At 34.8% G+C, this 20,864-nt stretch overlaps 1 protein-coding gene across 4 annotated transcripts in view; it reads right to left on the bottom strand.

The window, feature by feature from the left end:
* Nucleotides 1-20,864, bottom strand: part of LOC145688520 (metal cation symporter ZIP14-like) — a 137,985-nt gene that overhangs the window by 5,148 nt on the left and 111,973 nt on the right. For all 4 annotated transcript variants that reach the window (XM_081762874.1, XM_081762873.1, XM_081762875.1 and 1 more), the window contains exon 9: nucleotides 10,633-10,817. In XM_081762874.1, the coding sequence (XP_081619000.1) occupies nucleotides 10,633-10,817 (185 nt within the window). The remainder of the gene's footprint in view (nucleotides 1-10,632; nucleotides 10,818-20,864) is intronic.

Raw genomic sequence — 20,864 nt, 5'->3', positions numbered from 1 at the left:
CAATCCAATTCTTAGGATTGATATTACCTTCGTAAGAAGTATCTTTCCCACAGGCTTCTCAATTGTGACGTAGCTCTATACATCCTGTAGCTCTATACATACGAGTGACGTATCCCAACGATCTGTCGTTGAGATATTTTCTACAGAGTTTCTCAAACTGTGACTCGCGGACCATTAGTGGTTCTCGAGGTCTGCCCTTGTGGTTTTCACAGATTGAACATTAGTCCGTAAAAGACACACAAATAGCATTCAAGTGAATCGCGTATCACGCACTACAGTTGAGAACAAACAAGTATGGTATACAATTTAATAAGGTAAAGATTATGCAAATTATAATAAATGTATTTCCCAAGAAGGCTGCATATGATAGTTTAGAACATACCTAATTTTTGTAGTTATTTTACTGTTATTAGAGTTATATTAATGATTTACATGAAAATGTGTAACTCTACAACATATTAAAAAGATAAAAGTAAAAGAAAAAAGTATAACTCATTTACTTTTTCAGAACTAACTTATATTTCTAGTCTTGTTCATTTCAAAACATAACAGCCTTGTCTCATACAACTACCAAAAAGGCAACCAACCTTTGTTAGGACAGTGGTTCGCGGATGTTGCCAGATGTCCGATGTCATTAGGTAGAAGAAGAAACAAAAAAAAAGAAAGAAAGAAAGAAAAAAGAAAATAAAAGAAAGGAAAGGAAAAAACAAGTGAGAAATAAAAACATAATGTTATTACTTTTTGTGAGAAATTAGATAAAAGAAATCTGGAGAAAAAGGGACGTTTGGCACCTTCTTTTCCTCTTTCTAACCGAGAGACTCCTATTGTTTTCTTAGATTTATGCCCTGTTGACAAGGGACAGAGGCGTGAAGGTGTCCTGTGGATTTCCAGGAATAGAGGCTTTCTTATTCTGAAACCTAGTATATATTTAATATTCCTTACATAATTTAAAACACTTTTCTACTTCCATGATCATTCAAACTTAATTTTGATTGTCAAAATTATATCATAAACGACAATATCATTTTTACCTTATTTTAGTAAAATATTAAAACTTTTGACCTATGAAGAATGGTAAAAATGAACAAAAATGAAAGAACACTTTAAGTAGATAGATTCGTAGTCGGCTGTCTTAACCATTAGACCATGGCCACTTCGACCTGAATATGTTGTCATTGATGTATTAGTGCAACCAAATTTTGTCCCCTCCACTTCGGATCTTCTATGATATTTCTGTTTGTTTCATAGATTATTTCGTATTTCTCTTTGATGTCGTCTCTTATGCACTATTTCTAATTACAACTTCTGCCTTCTTACGTAATGTATTTCAGACTTTCGTTGCCTCTCCCCCAAAAACCATAGCTTTCTCTAATTAAATTTATATTCTCCACACTAGTCGGTGTAGGAATACCAGACTCTCAAACAGGTATACATTTACTTATTTGACACATAGTATCTACAAATGTATAGCAATTGATAAATAGTGCATTATAAGCAGAAAGTAGAAAGAACACTTTGGTATCGGACGTATCAATATTTAAGGATCACGTGTTAGATTAACAATGAGAACACACAAGCTTAAATACGAGTAACAGTATTCCTAAGTCCTTTCGTTTGTATGATTAGCTACCTTCACTTAATCCAGAACAAGAAACTCCAAAATTTGATTCTAGTGGAAACGAAAACTTAGAAATTATGCATTCGTCGAAAACGAATTTAACATTGAATCGGTGATCCAACTGCATTTTGTGAATGATTTTCTACTGCACAAGCGAAAAGTAAAAATATAATGCGTACAGTTGCAGAACATAAATTTGTTACACATCGTTAATGGAAAATACTGTTTAAAATTTTCATTTTAAAACCTTTATAAAGTCTCATTCTTAGTAAATCGAAATTCTTTGACTCTTAGCAGAGTTCTGAGTTTTCCCTTATTTATTATATTAACTGACATTACTCGGTTTTTGCGGTTTTTCGCCACCCTTTAAAGAAAGAAAAAAAAAACAACTTCATGATAACTTCTTTATAATTTGCAAGTTATTTTCTTCTGCCAAGACACAATATTAAGTGAACTTTTTTTTGTTTTGTTTTTTTAATGAAGCAATAGCAAGCAGCAATTGGAAATGTGTACAACATTAAACGAAATTTGAAATTTGTTATGATCTAATCACCCTCTCCCTACTCCCTAAACGCTAATTATTAATCGTAGTTATTATTGAAATGATGATGCTGCCTACGCCTGATTTGATTCAAAAAGGATAATGAATTGTGATATGAATGTAAGGTGATATATACATATATATTTTTTTTCAAAAAGTATAGAATAAAAAGTACATATTTTTTTATATATATATTTTGGATTTTGATTTTCGTATTTTCTTATTTTTTCTGAACACTTTTCCTGTCTTTAGTGATGACGTTGAAAAAAGTGCAAAAAATTGCAAACAAAACAGCTACGATTTTATTTAATATTTTCTTTCCAAGACAAGTTAATTTGGATATTTTAATATGAATGACAATAGGGTACAGCACCTAAAATTCCTAGTTCTAATTATTACACAAAAAAAAAAAAATATATATATATATATATATTACAGTTAGATTATTTAAAAACAAGTATAATTAATATAAAAGTTATTTTTAGGAGTATCAGGATTTTACTAACTGTGCTCTCGAGTATATGAAGCGAACGAGCTTTTTGTTCTAATAGTTTCGGGTTATATATCCTGTACAGGCTCAATTTTCGGTGCCTTGCAAGAACATTGGTAAACTCTTCAAATTGAGATATAGCGAACTCTGGTCTATACAAGACAAAATAATGACACTGGGATCTAGTAAGCTGGCCATGCATTACTCAGTTGAGCGCTTGCCATCTGGCTGGTTATCGTCCTTTGTTAGCAAGACTGTGGTCACAAAGCGCTTGTTTAGGGACCTTTTAGTAACTGTTGAATATAAATTGGTTATTCAGGTAATAAAAACACGAAAATAGGCACTAAATTCTAACTTCAAATAATGAAGATAAATATCCAATGGAATACTGAAATTAAACCATGCGCAGTATTAAAATGATCTAGAAACATACATGATCGTATGTGTGTCTAATAAATAATTTACTGCATTTTATTCACAGAAGAATTCACAGAAAAAATATTGTCACTTTCGAAACAAGCACACATAAATAATTAAATATATCTTAGTAGTGTTTAACAAGGAACAATTAATTGCTATTCTACGTGACAACAAGGTAATTATGTATTCGACTGTACATGACATTAAAAAAAAAATCTAAAATAGGCTTTTTGTTTTTACACATATAAAGCACGCAAGAATATGTGGATCAAATTCACTTCATACATTTTCACTTCTGAACATTCCTCAACTGCTGTTAATTTGTCCGTCTTTATTAGTTATTTAGTAATATTGCAACCACTACTTTAGGTAATCGTAATACAGATCTTGAGTTCAATATGTACAGCTTTTTTTCCCTTCCAAATTCACAGAAAAACAAACTGATGAAGTTGTTTTTGAAATGTCAAAATAATGTAAAGAAAGCTAACCTATTTAATCCGATCTTGTTTTTGCCTGTGGAAAGAAATGAAGAACGGGAAGTATACTGTTGTTGGTGGAAATATTTAAGACACCTTCACGAGCACGAGTAAATTTTTCCATTAGTGCAGAGCCATACTACTGACGACTGTTGCACGGAGGTGTACAGAGAATTTATCTTTGAAACTGATTTCCTATATGTCTAAGAATAGTTTTTAGCTTGGGTATGCATTTCTGATATGGGGAGGTTTCTTCCAATATGGCCGAACAGGCAAAGTGCAACATTGGTGGAAAATAGCCTATACCTCCGAAACTATTGCTTTTAGCACAAAATTTCAAAGGACCAAAATTCATCCACACATTATTTTAAATCAGATACGCCATTTTTTACATGAATTACATAAAGTTTTAGATTGGCAATGAATATAATTTATTTTCTGAAACCATTAATTAAACTTGGTACAAAAAACTAAGTATATGAGATTAATTATTTGATTTGTTTTATGTTTTAGGATTTTAGAAAGCTGCATCTGTAAGAAGACAAATAAAGGTCATAAAAAAGTAGAACTTACTCCAGCACCAAGACGACAGAAGAAAACCAGCAGTTTTGAAATATGTGTTATATGTAACATCCCATTTCATGTCTCTACTGCACAGGCAATTCATGGAATATGCAAATCTAAAACTTTAATAACATCTTTGAACCACGTTAATGTATGCAGTAACTATGACACTGTTCAAAGAATGCATCATTCTTTTGTAGCAAGAGCTGTGGAACTAATGGTAGATCACCGTGTCCCGTTGCACTTAGCCAGAGGTATTCCGTTTCAAGCAGTTATGGATGACTTTGACCATCAAGAGGGTACAAAATCAGACATTGGTAGCTTGCATAACACAGTCTTCGTACTATTTCAGAATGTACATCATCATAATGCAGTAATTCAGACCTTAGATTTGAATAGTTTTACATTTGGTAAACACAACAAAAACTGAATGATGTTTTGAGCTGTCAAAAGCTAGTGCCATTTAACAACCTTAAAGTAAGAGAGAACATGATCATAACTTTTCGTCCAGTAACTATCCCAGGCATGCAAACATCAGTTTCAACATCAAAAATAAATTTTACATAGGCAATGGCACGATTTTTATCAAACTATGATGTATCTACCAGCAGTTTCTGAGATAATTGCTCTGCCTTCGTGGAGCGCTTTTAACTCACTTATTACTGTACTGAAAAGAAGCTTCCAAACACTATTTCAGCATCTGTTTCCATTATTCCTTTTCTAGCCAACAATCAAGCATCTATATACACAACCATAGTAAATTTTCAGGACTTTTTGATACAGATAAATCAAGAGGTGGAACTCTGTGGAGTGACGAAGGAATATACCATTTAGCCAGGGAACTACAATTGCAGTTCACTGATAAGTTTGAAAACTTTTGGACTGGGTTCATCTCAAAGATAATGAAATCTTTGAAGCATTAGTGGAGACTGAAACATTTGATCCCAAAGTGGCCGAAAGTTACAAGGCAATCATTACTGTAGAGGAGTTCGTGGCATGAACACATAATAGCAGAAGCTGTACAACGAATCCAGCTTCAACAGTTTTTCATGAAATCTAAAATTGAGAAGTACCAGCACTCTTTGATCAGTTCAAAATTCTGGAAACTTTGTGCACGGACAAGGATAGTTTATAATGTGAAGAAGAAAACTGAAGATGTGAGTGGTCTTCTACAGGACTGCCATTTTGACTTTATCAAACAGGACGAATGAAGTTCAAACTTTTTGTTATTGGAACTTTCTTCTAAACATATTATTCCCTATATTGAGAGACATCATTAGACCTGAGAGAGAGGGGAACTGGGATCTCTATTTATGTGCATTCGGCAGAGCCTTGCTTTTTTCTTCTTTCTTTGGTAAAGTCAATTATGCAAAATGGGATTCAGTTTACTATAAAGACTGAAACTTCCTGATATAGTAGAGTCTTTAAAAAGAGGCGAATTTATTGTTTAGTATGGAGAAAGGAAGTTCAGCAGTGTAGGTATGAATCAGGGCTTGAAGATGTGCTACAACCAACCAACTGAAGGGAAGTGTGGTATTATAGAAATGACCCGGAGGAAAGAGGCTGTAGCATTACAAGTCATAATAAAGCATGAGACGTACTCAATAAGTATTCTTCATAGACGAATCTGTGGAATTGTAAAAATCATGAATATGATCTACATTACGATAGATCCACTTTCGTTAAGAAGAGGGCACCAGAGTAAAGAAAAGCAAAAGAAAAAAAAAATGTTGAAGTGAAAGTGGAAACATCTAATGCTGAGAGAAAAATTGATATTTCAAGATATCATGGCTACTCAATTAATAAACTTTTAACATTTGGGCTAACACCAACGTCATTCTTTTTGGCCAAAAATGGCAATCTGATGAAAGCAAACAAATCAGAATTAGTAAAAAGTTTGAAATAAAAATAAAAACCATACTCCAATGTCTTCTAAATACATCCTGTATAGTATTTGATTTTATGCTTCATGCTCGCACCATAGCTGCTACTGCTATGGATTCAATGAAAATCTTTGGCTACTTTGCTGACAATATGCAAAAGAGGATAATTTACCTCTCAAAATCAATCAAAAGGGTTGATATCGTCTTTGATATTTACAAAGATGAGAGTATAAAAGCTGCAGAGAATGAGACGAATTAACATAACAATCTAAAGCAGTGTCACACCTTTGTCCAAGGACATGGATGTATTTTGGGCTTCAATTCAAAACTAAACACAATTTCAACAGTTGTGTAAAATACTTTATTCAACAAAAGGACTGACTCTCAAGTAAGTTTATTTAAGCAGTATGGATGGAGAAAAGCTCACAAATTAGAAGAAAGCAATGTGATAAAAGAACATCATCAGTGTAACACTTGAAGAAGCCGATGAAAGAACAATTCTTCACATAAATCACTGTAAGTATTCACACATTGACAGTGTGTTAATAGCAATATTAGACACAGATGTGTTTGTTTGTGCTGTTTATTATTTTCATAAAGAGTTTCAACCAAATGGCGTAAACGAATTTTGGACCTTTTGGGGAAAGACAATATACAAGATATATCCAAATGTTGTAGATTAAACGGTTTCAATACGAGTTATTGAAGTATTTCCTGCGATTCATTCTCTGAGTGGGTGTGATACTACCAGCAAATTTGGCACAAAACAAACAGCTTTGAAAGTGGCAAAAAAACTATTCATACTTGATTAAAGACTTCGGAAAAGATCAACTGTCAAGCCCAATAACTGAAAATGCTGAAGAGCATTTGGCAAGGATGTTGTTTAAAGACTAGGAAAATGGATGACTTCAGAATCATGAAATACTATCGAATGAAAACTTTAGACTTCACAAAGCTCCCACCAACATCATCTAGTATGGCACTACACATCGAGAGGGCATATTTACAAGTTAACTGGTGGTACACTCTGTTAACATATCTACAAGATATACGTAATTTTAGTGAATATGGGTGTGTCAAACTTGAAACAGGGTGTATTCCTCAAATTACCGCAGAATAACTTCCTCCTGACTTCTCTCACATTTCTACTTGTCAGACTTGTGCAGTGCAGAGCCAAACACTTGCATATGTAGAAAGAATGTAATAGCCTGTTCCAGATTCTGTATCTGTGAACTTTCGAAATGCCACAATGACTGGAACTAGTCTATAGAGATTAGATCTCACTAATCACCATTTACTGCTTTTACTTTTTAAATCACTCCTACGTTGAAGATTGTGTGTTACCAAAATGTATATTTTATCTTAGTAGTTGCAAAGAATGCAGTGTTTTCATTAATAAAGCTTTCTTTGAATAACATTCAAAACTAGTTTCTTTTTTTTTTTTTTTTTTTTTTAACTGTTTAATGAACTAACCCGATCTTCATCAAACTTAGCATTGGTCTGCTTAGTCGCATATATATATATATATATATATATATATATATATATATATATATTTCCGTGTGCAGATCTTATGAGCCACCAAAGTTAGTTAGTTAGTTAGTTCGTTCTCTCTCTCTCTCTCTCGTTGATGTTTCAGTAATGAAAGATGCATCTAGGTTTCCACTAGGATGTACTCAACTCGTTCTGTCTTTTCTGGGCATAACAACACTCGCATTGGTGTTCATGTACCTAGTCGCTCATAGTTTGACTGATAGTTACTAACACTTTCTGTAGACATGTATTCTAGGAGCCATACTACTGACGACTGTTGCACGGAGTTGTATACAGAGAATTTATGTTCAAAATTTGTTTCCTACATGTCTAAGGATGTTTTTAGCTTGGGTACGCGTTTATGGTATGGGGAGGTTTCTCCAAAGTGGTCGACAATATGGCCAGCAGCTAATGTTTAACATTGGTGAAAAATAGCTCATATATCCGTAACTATTGCTTTTAGCTCAAAATTCCGAAGGACCAAAATTAATCAGTACATATTTTTGGGCAATTCTTGCTAGATACGCTTACATACCTGCACTCTTTTTTAGTAAGTATGAGGTGATTCCGTAATTCGCATAATGTTTATTAATTGTAATGTTTAGCGAAAGGTTGCCAATTGTGGCTATTTTCAACGAACTTAAAAAGTTCGTTGTTGAATTCTCTAAGTCTGTGTATGTTTGTCTGTTATTTGCGATTTTTTTTTTTTCAATTTTGAACCGTGCATTCGATAGAGCATCAAAAACTATCAGAGAAGGTGATTAAATTTTTCGCGTCACTCTTACCGTTCCCGAGATATTAGCCAAAAAATGGCAGACTTCCAGATTTAAGGAGCCATATCTCGGGAACCGTAAGTCATAGAGAGATCATATTGGTGTTGATCAATATCTAAGAGGATGGTAAATATTTTGGTATAAAATAATAACCGGTGGTTACTGTCCAACTGGCCACCAATTAATATCAGTACCAAAATGTTTACCATCCTCTTAGGCAGTGGCGGATCCAGGGGGAAGAGGCCATAGCCCCTTCCTTGACGCTCAGGTATACACTGGATAAAATGGGCTTCAATCCTGCTTTACACTGCATAAAATGGCAAAATATGGTTTAGCCCCTCCTTTGATCATATCCTGGATTCGCCTCTGCTCTTAGGCATTGATTAATACCAATATCATCTCTCTATGACTTACCGTTCCCGTGTTATTGGTCAAAAATGGCCAATTTCTAGATATTTAAGGAGCCATAGCTGGGTAAGTTGTGGAGAGATTATATTGATATTGATCAATACCTAAGAGGATGGTAAATACTTAGGTAAAAAATAGTAACTGGTGGCCACTGTCCAACTGGCCACTGGTTTGGCCAGTGGCCATCAATTAATATCGGTACGAAAATGTTTAACATTCTATTAGGGATTGATTAACATCTCTCTATGACTTACCGTTTCCGTCATATTGTCCAAAAGATAGTTCCGATTCCGGGAGATTTAAGGAGCCAAATCTCGAGAACCGTAAGTCACACAGAGACCATATTGGTGTTGATCAATACCTAAAAGGATGGTGAACATTTTGGTACCAAATAGTAACCAGGGGCCGCTGGTTAACTGTCTACTGGCCAACTGGCCACCGTTCCCCAGATATTCACCCAAAAAGTTCGAATTTCTAGATATTTAAGCAGCCATATCCCGAGAACTGTAAGTCACAGAGAGATGATATTTTGCTAATTTTTGCGAGAAAGAGAAGGTGTGGATAGAAAGATTTACTTTTACATCTACAATGACAGTTATCCTTCCCCGTCCATGTCTCCATTCTTTTTAAGTTCGTTCTGGCAATGCTCTTTGAACATTCTCAACTGGTTTTCTTCTTTCTCGGAAAGTTTTATGGTTGTTATTGCCTTTGCTATAAGTTCAAGATTCGTAAAAAAAAAAAAAAAAAAAAAAAAAAAAAAAAAAAAAAAAAAAAAAAAAAGTCAAAATCAATGGTGATCATTACCAAGAACATGGCCTGTCTCCAGTTTGCAGAGACGACATACCAGTATTCTGGGTGATAATCCCATCGTCTGGATCTATACCAGGACGAAGCTTCAAATTACACGTCCAAAGTATCACAGACCTTCTACCAATGCATGGCAGCTGCAATTGGTGTCCATGCTACTCCGTTCTAGTATATACCTGTTGCGAGTCCAGGTGCTAATCCCATGAATTACTATGCTTTTGTTCGAACGGTGTTTTTCAAACTCTGGTTCATACGTTTGATGGCCTCTGGAAAGTCTGCAAGCAGAAGTGGGACAATATATACCTGATACAGCTGCAACGAAGTATGTTGCAATGAAAACTTCGATGAGCAATGGCCCATACTGGTGGTCATCACATTAAACATGGTCGATAGTGGTGATGTGGATTTTGTTAGGTAAGCAAGAAATGCAATCTGTTTATTTACTGGTATTTATGAAGCGACCTAACAAACCCTTGACACGAGTACAAGTTTCTTCATGAAGTACAAACATAATAGCTCCTTTTTCTGGAACAGTTTTAAAAAATTCTCAATTAATAATGACACATGTACTAGAAAATGCAACTGGCTAACAGTCCACAAAGGAAAATATTTTATATTATGCAGTAACAATTTATATCTATCGTTTCGCCCTAACTTTGGTCTCGTTTGGGAAGATGTTAGATTTATGTACAATTGATCACTGAGTTATAATCCTTTCAACTGCTGGAATCACGATTAACCACGTGTTTCAACAAACAGTGCAGCGTATACTTCATGGAAGTATTTCTTGCATATACAATTCTAATTTGCGTATGTATTTATTTCTGATTGAAAAGCCGAAAGAGTAGGCTTTCTTTTCATCAGTATGACCATTCCTACTTTCTAGTAGGAAAAGTAGGACGACCTGTATCTCTGCAAATCTATTGCAAATTCGTATGTATGAGCAATAATAAAAACCACGTTAGAGCAAAAAATTCATATTATTTTTCCCCTTGTCCTTGTTCTATTCCTTTCTTTAAAAAAAAAAATCAAGTAAAGGAAGAAAAATTATAGTTTTATAACGAACTTTAAATGTGTATGAGAGTCGATTAATTCTACACAAAGTTTTGAAATACTTACCATATCTACCAATGATATGTACAAAAACATTCCTGCCGCAAATCCGAATATATAAGTGCTTGCTTCTATTTCTCCCAACAAAATTCCAACTATCAGTCCAAGATAACAGGTACAGGCTGACAGAAAATTGTAGAGTAGAGCTTGTTTCATCGTCATTCCAGAGTTCAGTAAAACAGCAAAATCACCTACAATGAATAAATAAATACTATGTCAAGCAATACAAATACACAATCCGACACTGAGAAGAAGAACCTTCATTCCTACCACATTAGATATAATACAATGTTTAGAAACTTCCTAATATTAAAACTCAATACCTAATATTTTCGGTTTTGAGAATTTGATGAGACAATGAGAAACGCTCTACAAATAAGTAAAAGGACAGTGTTTTTATGTGTTGGTTCGAGTGCGATTCCAGGTGAAACCTGCGACAATTGCACCTTTGAAATCGTACCTGACAATTAAGAAATAATCTAACAAATTAATCCAAATGTTTGGGGAAATAGGACTCAGATTCCACCCCTCTCCTCAACACCCACATTGACTTAATTTAATAATAAATTGACTAAGAATGCTTATTAACAATACATCGATCAATATATTATAAATTTGTACTGCTCAGTAGAACAGAAATAATTTATTAAATGTACAGTAACGAAATAATTTCTTCTCTCAACGTTCATTTTTTAATAAACTATAATAACTAGTAAAAAATTACAGTCATATAAAATACGAAGTTCAACCGTAACATCAAATAATTTCACTTGTGTCATAATTAAGAATGTAATGTAATGAAGAAACACTTCTGAGGTATGCATATATCACGAACAGGTTCAATTACTAATTAATTGAAGCCTAATTTACTATACTTATACTAATTTTGATGCCCAAAAGCTTACTAGCTTTCCGAACTTAAAAGTCCACATATATTATAAATATTCTTGTACCCAGGTTCAGAATTCCTTGTCAAAAAGACTGACTGTGTTGCAAACATTTATTTGTCCTAAGACAATTTATATGTACGAAGAACGAATAATAATATATTAAAGGTTACAATTTGGAAATAAGCAAACAAGAAAAACTGATGGCAAACACAGGATCTCAAACCACTAACTCAATCCCATTCTTTCCGTCTCGCAAAAACGTTACCAAACTCAAAATCCAAACCCGTCTATTCACTTTTCTCTATAATGTTACGTTGTTTACAATTTCAGTGACTCTTTGCTCTTCATCTTCATCAAATGACAGAACAAACCAAACTTTTCAACTCATCATTTCTACTTGCTCTGATGAAGTTGAGAAATCGAAAACATCACTACAAGAATAAACAGCGTGACATTGATAGATAAAACTATAATAACGAGTAGAGAAAGAATCGAGTATTGAACCACCAATTCCTCTATACGTGCAAATTCAATGATTTCACAAACAGTGAAAAAGTGCATGATTGGACCGAGACCAGGACCTTCGGCATACTGTGCTGACGCGTTAACCATTACGCTACCCAGCCCTTTCGCTGAACAACCACACACTGCCTCACACCAAAAGTTGCCTTAACCACTACACTATCCAGTCCGTCCCCTGAATAGCCACACACACTCTCACTCTTTAAAATGAAATCTTTCAGTTTAACGTCCCACAATTATAACCTTTAGGCTAAGCGAGCCAATGATTAAGGCAAGTGAATAATGATGGAATAATTGATGAAATTAGGGTGTGGAAAGAAGAGGAGTACAACGAAAAAACTCACGGAAACGATCTTCTCAGGGCTAAAGTCGGTGTTCTTTCACTCAGACCACATGGTTTGTACCACAACTTCCTGTTGCACTTGGACAATCCTGCGTCTGCTTTTAGAACACCTCTGACGGTTGTGTCAATACCTTAAGAGGACCAGCAAGCAAAACAGGAAGTTGTGGTGCAAACCATATAGTCTGAGTGAAAGAACACTTGACTTCAGGAGTTAGAAGGTGTGTGGCTGTTCAGGGAAAGAACTGGACAGCATAATATTTAACGCATAGGAAGGTATGCCGAAGGTCCGGGTTTAATTCCCTCTTCAGTCACGCACTTTTTCATTCTTTGTGTATCATAGATAAAATTAAATAGATGAATGAGTTTACGGTGTTCAAATATGTACTTTTATTGTAACCTAAACACTTCAATACGCAATGTACACTACATGTTACAAAACTAATTCGTCCTGAGCTTTATAGCACATATCGCAGTAACACCGTTCTGTAACTTCTGTTTAGCATTGCGTTCCCTCGTACATCCCCTTCTACGAGAGTGGACATAAGAAAAGCTTCACCAGTAAAGCTGGAAAACGTTCACTCATTTACAGTATATCAAACTATCTCACGAAATACGGTGAAGAGTACTTCCATGAATACCTAAAGAATAAGTGCAGTATAGAAATTCAATATGTATTGTAAAAAATATGACCTATGAAACACATATGTGCAAATATTTACATTATTCACAAAACTCTACGATTCACAAAAGTCTAAAATACAAAATGTTGCAGAAAGATATGCAAATGTTGATTAGTAAAATTAGTTCTAATCAGGGTTGGCTGGTTTAAACCAAGGTGGTTTAAACCAGCTGGTTTTTTCAAAAAAAACAACTGGTTTAAACCAAAAAAATGAAAAATGTTCGTAAACGTGTAAATATTCGTAAAATCTTTATGAACACATATTTGTGGGTTATCACATTTCACTCCCTTATATTATTCGTACTATATTCAGACCTAAATTACCCATTCTTTACTCAAAGAGATTATATTACAAAAGTAACTTTTTTATGTAACTTTATGGATGTTTCTTTTGTGATATTTTTATAGTTTGTTATTATTGGTATGCAACAAAAGGAAAATTCTAAACATTGTTTCGTTTTAATAATGTTTACTATTAATAAAATACATCGAAATGCCGTACTTTTTTGGGGAGGGGAGTCATACAAAACCCACTGGAGGCAATTATTGAAATAACAAGAATCTTCGGTAACTATTTATGTATAAATGGGTCAGAGCCAAAGTGGATTCAAATAATTCGTATCTTTATTCACTTTTCTTACTGATATGCAAAGTAAGTCGTTATATTTCTTTAACTTGGACTAATAAAAGTCGTAGTGAACTGACTTGGACAAAATTAGTTCTTCTGTTCTCTGTAGTACTTTGAAATTGTACATATGTAATTCTGTATAATGGTTCCACTTGTGCAATTGTTTATCTTTTTGTCCTTCTGTCCTAATGACTCTTGACGATTATATTAAAAATATGTAAAGATCAGTCAACGTATTTTTATCAGGAGTCTTTCGTGAGTGAGTCGGCAGACGTATCGCATTTGTGGCTAATTAGTCCCGGTTTCGAGTTCAAATGGAGGACAATTTCTCTTGGATGTAAGCCGAGAAGCGGTTTGGATTCCGCTTTAAGCTTATGTGACCCCTTCCAGCATAACCCGGTTGTTGCATACTAACACCAAGGTGAAAAAAGCTTATTTCTGCTCATATGTGATATAAATATATAGAGCAAATTATTTAAACCAAAAAAACCTGGTTTAAACCAAAAAAAAAAAAACTTTTTTTTTGTTTTTTCAATAAAAACCATGGTTTTTGCCAACATTGGTTCTAATGGTATGCAGATACGCTTACAAATATTCCGAAGCATTTCACTTACTTCAAATTTTGATTCTCGAATAATCTTTACATTTTCAAACTTTCGACTCTTTCCTAGGGTACTGTTCGCGGAGCAAAAGAAATGAAATTCACGGAAATAAAAACAAATGGACTACCCTGTAAAAGCAATGCATGGATGGCTTGTTCTGTATATTGCTGCAGTTTACTTGTCAATGTAGCTCATTGTAAAATGGGCGTTAGGTTATATTCTTTTCTTTGACAAGTGAAAGTTGCCGACTCATGTTGATGCTTTGTCAATTCTCTGATATTATTTTAATTAATGCCTCTCATTTTAGCTCTTATCTATGTTAATATATGGCTTTTTAAAAAACTAAACATATTTTCTAGAAAAAGGTCTTTGTTTCAAATTTTCAAAATAAAATTCAAAGTTCATAATATAGTGTTGTGCTTCTTTTAAACGCTTTGAAAATCGTTCGAAAGTACAGAGGAGTACCCATATAAAGTCAGCAACTAACCTTTGTGGAAAAAAAAATCAAACCAAACTATTAATTCGTCCCAGGTGTAAGATATAAGGGAACTTTCTTCCTAGGTAATTCGAAGTTTCAATATTATCAGTTACTGTCTTCCAAAAATTCAGATACCGGGTATCCCTTTGAGATATTATATCAGGCTAGCCCCATACCACCTACGAGTTACCAAAATGACTAGTAAAATTTTTCAACAAGTTTTCAACATTTTCATCACCTCCCATATTTTATGAACAGCAATTTTGAAGTAACACCGTACATTATAAACTGGTCAATGCGAACCATATCAGAATGCCCTCTGTGAATCGCTTGACGTATACCCATTTATTCCATTTAAACTCATCATTCAATGCGTAACTTAAATTCCATAAATCAAGAAGCTGAACACCGCTAGGATCAACGCGATACTAACGTTGCGAGAATATTGAATAACTTAACATATTTTTGCGTTTGAAGACAATATTTCCTCTAGTAGAAGAACAAGCCATGAGTAATCCTGGTAAACTCGTTTTTTTTACAAAAAGATTGATTTTAGTTTAGTTGCGTTGATTTTAGTTTAGCGTCCCGTTCAGCAGCGAGGCTATATGAGACGTGGACCTACTGACTAAAGTGGAATCCGAACCACATGAGCTCCCGCCGAAAATCGAACCCGGGTCTCCCAAGCCAAAAGCGCGTACGGTAACAGCTTAGACACGAAGGAGCTCTTTTACAAAAAGAAATGTAAATGGTAAGTCAGTTTGCATCAGCATTCAAATGAAGAACCAAAGATTGAATTTTGCGTCCGAAGTTCCGTCACAAGACTAGTAGTTTTTTTGTGATTAAATTTCAAGATCAGTATAGGAAATTTTCACAATAGGACTATGATATATAACTTATATGATCTGTTGACTTGGTCTCATTGTTCTAACCTGCAGTTTCCCCGTAAGATATACATTATTAATCACTATAGAGTTCCTTTGGCGTGCAAGACTGGCTCGATTCTCGGCGGGAGCTCATGTGGTTCGGATCCCACGTTAAGCTGTAGGTCCACACCTCATATAGTCTCGCTGCTGAAAGAGACGCTAAAATCAAATCAAATCTACTCAAGTAATCACTCCAAGTTGGCTACCTCTCTACTGTATGTTGGGGCTAGATCGCATCGAAACAACGTTATTTCTGTGTTACTACTATTAAATTCACTTCCGTTTGTTAGACACCTGAAGATTTGGCAATATATGCGATCATTCTCATTTCTTACAAACTCTTGCAAACATATTTTACTACGATGTTTTGTAAGGTCAATGAACTCACGGGGAAACTTTTTCATTGAAAGTAACTTCACTAAATACACAGGGAGATGATACTGTTTATTGTTTCTTATGTGACGGCACATCTATGAACAGAAATCTTCATACATAGTTCACGTTAATCCAGTCCACCTGAAGTCTTTTTCTCGTAAGAAATTTGCAAGAAATTTAAAACAAATGACAACTGGATTCACGCCGCAAAGTTTGTGTAGAAAAAAAACTCCATGTCTTAGCAACTGCTATCACAATTTCGGAAAAGTTTACGAATTATCTTTTGTGAATGGAGTTTTCAATAATAGTTTAATAACCTATAAGATCTGTATTCATTAAGCTAACGTCCTAGCCGCACTGGAATACTCCTCCTCGTGAGACCAGAAAAGCTAAGCAATAACGGAAGTGGTCAGGAGAAAGATGTGCGACTATTCCTTTGCATTGCAGAGTCCACTCAGTGTCGTGTGAACAATTTGGGAGCTACATGAAAGAAAGAAAGAAGTAGCGAACTCTGGTCTAGAAGGCCACCATTAACGACGAAGAGAAATGAAATGAAATCTGAGTTTTACGTCCCACGGTTATGCCGGTTAGGCTAAAGGAGACGGTGATGATGAGAGATGAGTGAAATGGTGGAATGAAGAAAGTGGGAGGAAACGGGAGAACCCCGAGAAAACCCACGAGCACGGTGTTTGTCCACCACAAAGTTCACTTGGCGGGGGCTGGGATCGAAGCCGGGACCCCAAGCACCAGAGGTGAACGCTCTACCACTGAGCCACCGCGCTCCCTTTAACGACGAAGAAAGCCGTGTGATGACCGCACATTGCCCCAAAGGAATGAGTGCCACAAAGCCAGATGGTAGACCCTGGCCCTCCAAAGACTGTTGCGCCAGGAGTTTAGTATTAGTTTTACTACATTCATTGTGGTAGTGTTATCTATATTATTTTCTTGAATTAGGTAAATTATTCTACCTGTAAAGTATTCATAACAGCAGAGACATTTCAAACAATATTACGGATCGGAATGGAAATTTCTACATATCTTAAACGGTAGTTTGCTGTCAGAGCGCTTCCTCCCTAAAATACAATTTTAGTAGTACACACGACTCTAAAAGTGCATTACCACCTGCAATTCTCCTTTTTCTTCAATAGCAGGCAACTCCAAAAGCTCGGCGGTTGGGTTGGTTGCGAATTCGAAAGGCGTTGAACTAAACCTCAATTTTGTAACAAATATATCAGTGTGGCAAACTGCAAATAAGAGAATAAAACAAATTGTAAAGAATGACAATTTTATTATCGTGACGGAGTTGGATGACATCAAAAGTTACAAAATGATCTTACGTAAGCAGTTCAAACAAGAGGAATGGGAAGAAACAGATATCAGAGAAAAGCATTTCTCTCCTTCCTCCCCCCAAAAAAGAATCTCATAAAAAGAAATAAAAGTTACTTAATGTAAAGGTTTAATATAAAAGCCCCACCCAAAATTTTGAAAGTTGACACTTGAAAGGCAAAAACAAGTGAACCGAAGTGAATGAAATTTTGCACAGATATTGAAGACAAAATGAGGGAATACGGGTGTCGTATTTTCCTGGAAAAAAGGGTTGGGTGGGGCACCGACCCCTTCAAATCTTTGATCACGAAAAATCAAAAGTGCTAGTAACAGTATGTCAGATGTGTGCAAAGGACATGAAGAATTACAACATAACTTTGTGTATGGAGGGGTCCGTGCACCACCCAAACTTTTTTTTTTTTTAAAGGAAAACACGAAACCCGTATTCCCTCATTTTACGTCTACAATATCTGTGAACAATTTCATTCAATTCGGTTCAATTCTTCCTACCTTTTGCGATGTAAGTTTCAAAATTTAGGGTGGGTTCTTTTGCCCAATAAAACTGTTTTTCGGCAGAAAATAAAAAAAGTATTCGTTTATTTTTTTGCGTATTGTCCGTACACAAAGTTTCCTTGCAATTCTTCATGTCGTTTACACATATCTGACATACTGTTACTAGCGCTTTTGATATAAGGTTTGGAGGGGTCCGAGCCCCACCCAACCGTGTTTTCCAGGAAAATATGAAATCCGTGTTCCCTCATTTTACGTCTACAATATCTGTGCACAATTTCATTCACTTCGGTTCACTTCCTCTGGCCTCTCGGGCGTCAACTGTTAAAAATTTTGGGTTGGGGTTTTTGCCCCCTAAAACCGTTTTTTCGCAGAAAATAAAACAACCCGTACTCCTTTATTTTTTGCGTATTGTCCATACACAAAGTTTCGTTGTATAGCTTCATGTCCTTTACACACATCTGACATACTGTTAGTAGCACTTTTGATATTTCGTGATTAAAAGTTTGAAGAGGTCCGTGGCCCACCTAACCGTTTTTTTTTTTTTTTTTTTTTTTTCAGGAAAATACGGAACCCGTATTCCCTAATTTTATTTCTACAATATCTGTGTAAAATTCATTCACTTCGTATCATTTCTTCTTACCTTCCTGGCGTCAAATTTGAAAATTTTGAAGTGAGTTCTTTTGTCCCCTAAAACCGTTTTTTCCGCAGAAAATAAATTAAAAAATACTCTTATTCCTTTATTTCTTGCGTATTGTCCATACAAAAATTTCGTTGCAATTCTTCATGTCCTTTGCACACATCTGACATACTGTTACTAGCACTTTTGATTTTTCGTGATCAAAGATTTGGAGGGGTCCGTTCCCTACCCAACCGCTTTCTCCAGGAAAATACAAAACCCGTATCCTCATTTTGCGTCTGCAATATCTGTGCACAATTTCATTCACTTTGGTTCAGTTGTTCTTGACTTTCGGGTGTCAACTTTCAAAATGTTGGGTCTGGCATTTATATTAAACCTTTACATTATGTAACTTTTTTCTTTTTTATGAGATTCTTTTTTGGGAAGAGGAAGGACAGAAATGCTTTCCTCTGATATCTGTTTCTTCCCATTCCTCTTGTTTGAACTGCTTAAGATCATTTTGTAACTTTTGATATCATCCAACTCCGTCACAATAATAAAACTTTCATTCTTAACAAGTTGTTTTGTTCTCAAATTTGCAGTTTGCCACACTTATATACTTGTTACAAAATTGAGGTTTGGTCCAATGCCTTTCGAATTCGCAACCAACCCAACCGCCGAGCTTTGTGGATTGCCTGCTATTGCAGGAAAAGTAGAATTGCAGGTGGTAATGCACTTTTAGAGTCGTGTATACAATCTTGTTGTATAGTCCTACAAAAGAATCACCTTCGTTCAAGAGAGCACTTAATCGCTTATATTTGCCAAAGTGCAGAATTCACGCATGATTTAATGTATTGATTGATTAAGCCTGTCTGAAAATGCTGTGACAAGACGTTACATTGCAAAACCAACTTTGTCTGTCCCCATCACCAGGCTTTATTTGTTATTTTTATTATTATTATTATTTTCTTTTAAATATATTGAAGTGCTTCGACTAGCGTATCGAAATGCTTGAAGACTACTCGAACACAGTAATTAAGGCAACATAAACGTATGTTACGCAGGAACAGTGTAGAACTTCTAATAAAACCTTATGTATTTAAATATTGTATAACTTTAGGTTGGCATTTCTATGAAGGTTTAGAGTTCAACGTGTCCACATACTCAATTATTGCTGGAATTGAAGGAGAAATTAGAACGGCATCTGCAAGAGAACTATCAAGGTATTATTCGCCTTAAGAAGCCAGTAACTTACCTAAATGTGATGATGAGAGCAAAGAAGTGTTTTGGGGTGCTCAAAATGTAAAATCAGATTCTCTAATTTTGAGGTTTTAGGTACAGTGCCTAGTAACTCCCAACTGACCCCGAATCCACACAATACAAATGAAAGATTACAGACTATCCACTCCAAAAAGGTCGATTCTTCCACACGATATTTCAAAACATATATGGCTTCTTTTTAATCTGGAGCAAGAATTACAATGGAGAATATCATTATTGAAAAAAGTAAGGACGTTATCTACAACCGTAAACCAGAAGCCATTATCTTCTACTTGAAAACTGGTGTCTAGTTATCATTATGTCATGTTTGATTGGCGAGTTTGAAATCTTCCATTTTCATTAAGAGGCAGTTCTTGTGATTAAATTTCATTTTGTAAGTAATAATTTCACGGAACAAGATCTAACCATTACGTTTTTATTATGCTTCCTATTGAATTTATTGAATCATTTTACCACTAAGATGTTCCTGTTGTTGAACATTCAACGAAATTGTAAAACCCACCGCGTTAAGATTTTTTTTTCGATAGAATAACTCATTCTTTAATCCTTGATTTTTTTAAAAAATTTTAACTCAGAATGGTTATTTTTGGTGTTATCATGGTAAAAAATAAAAAGTCCAATATTTACCCAGGCAAAGACGCCGTGAGCGAAGAAACTGTTTATCTTTTTTTTAATGAAAAAGAAGTAGGTCTAGAAGAAAGTGCGATTTAATAAGTTTTCGTAGTGAAAGTGATGCGTACTTTACAAAACCTATTGATTTTAAAGAAATTACGGCAAAATTATTTTCTGATACATTGTAAGCATTATTAAATAACGTATGACCGGTAAGTCATTTAACACTAGTAATTAAATTGCTCAGTACACTAGTATATTCGTCACACAATTTAGGCTTCTGTCTTTTAAAGCAGTAACCTTTGAATTTAAAATGAAACTGAGTACTTTAAGCATAAACTGAAGATTTCTAGAAGATATATATTTTAGTAAAGTAAAAAAGCAACTATTTTCTACATCCACTTCCGTCACGCTAACTTACAGACCATCCTCTAGTAAAAGGAAGTTTGC

Source organism: Thermobia domestica, chromosome 6 (genome assembly GCF_964235325.1).
Source record: "Thermobia domestica chromosome 6, izTheDome1.hap1.1, whole genome shotgun sequence".
Classification (NCBI taxonomy): Eukaryota; Metazoa; Arthropoda; class Insecta; order Zygentoma; family Lepismatidae; genus Thermobia; species Thermobia domestica.
This window is presented reverse-complemented; position numbering and strand designations above follow the sequence as displayed.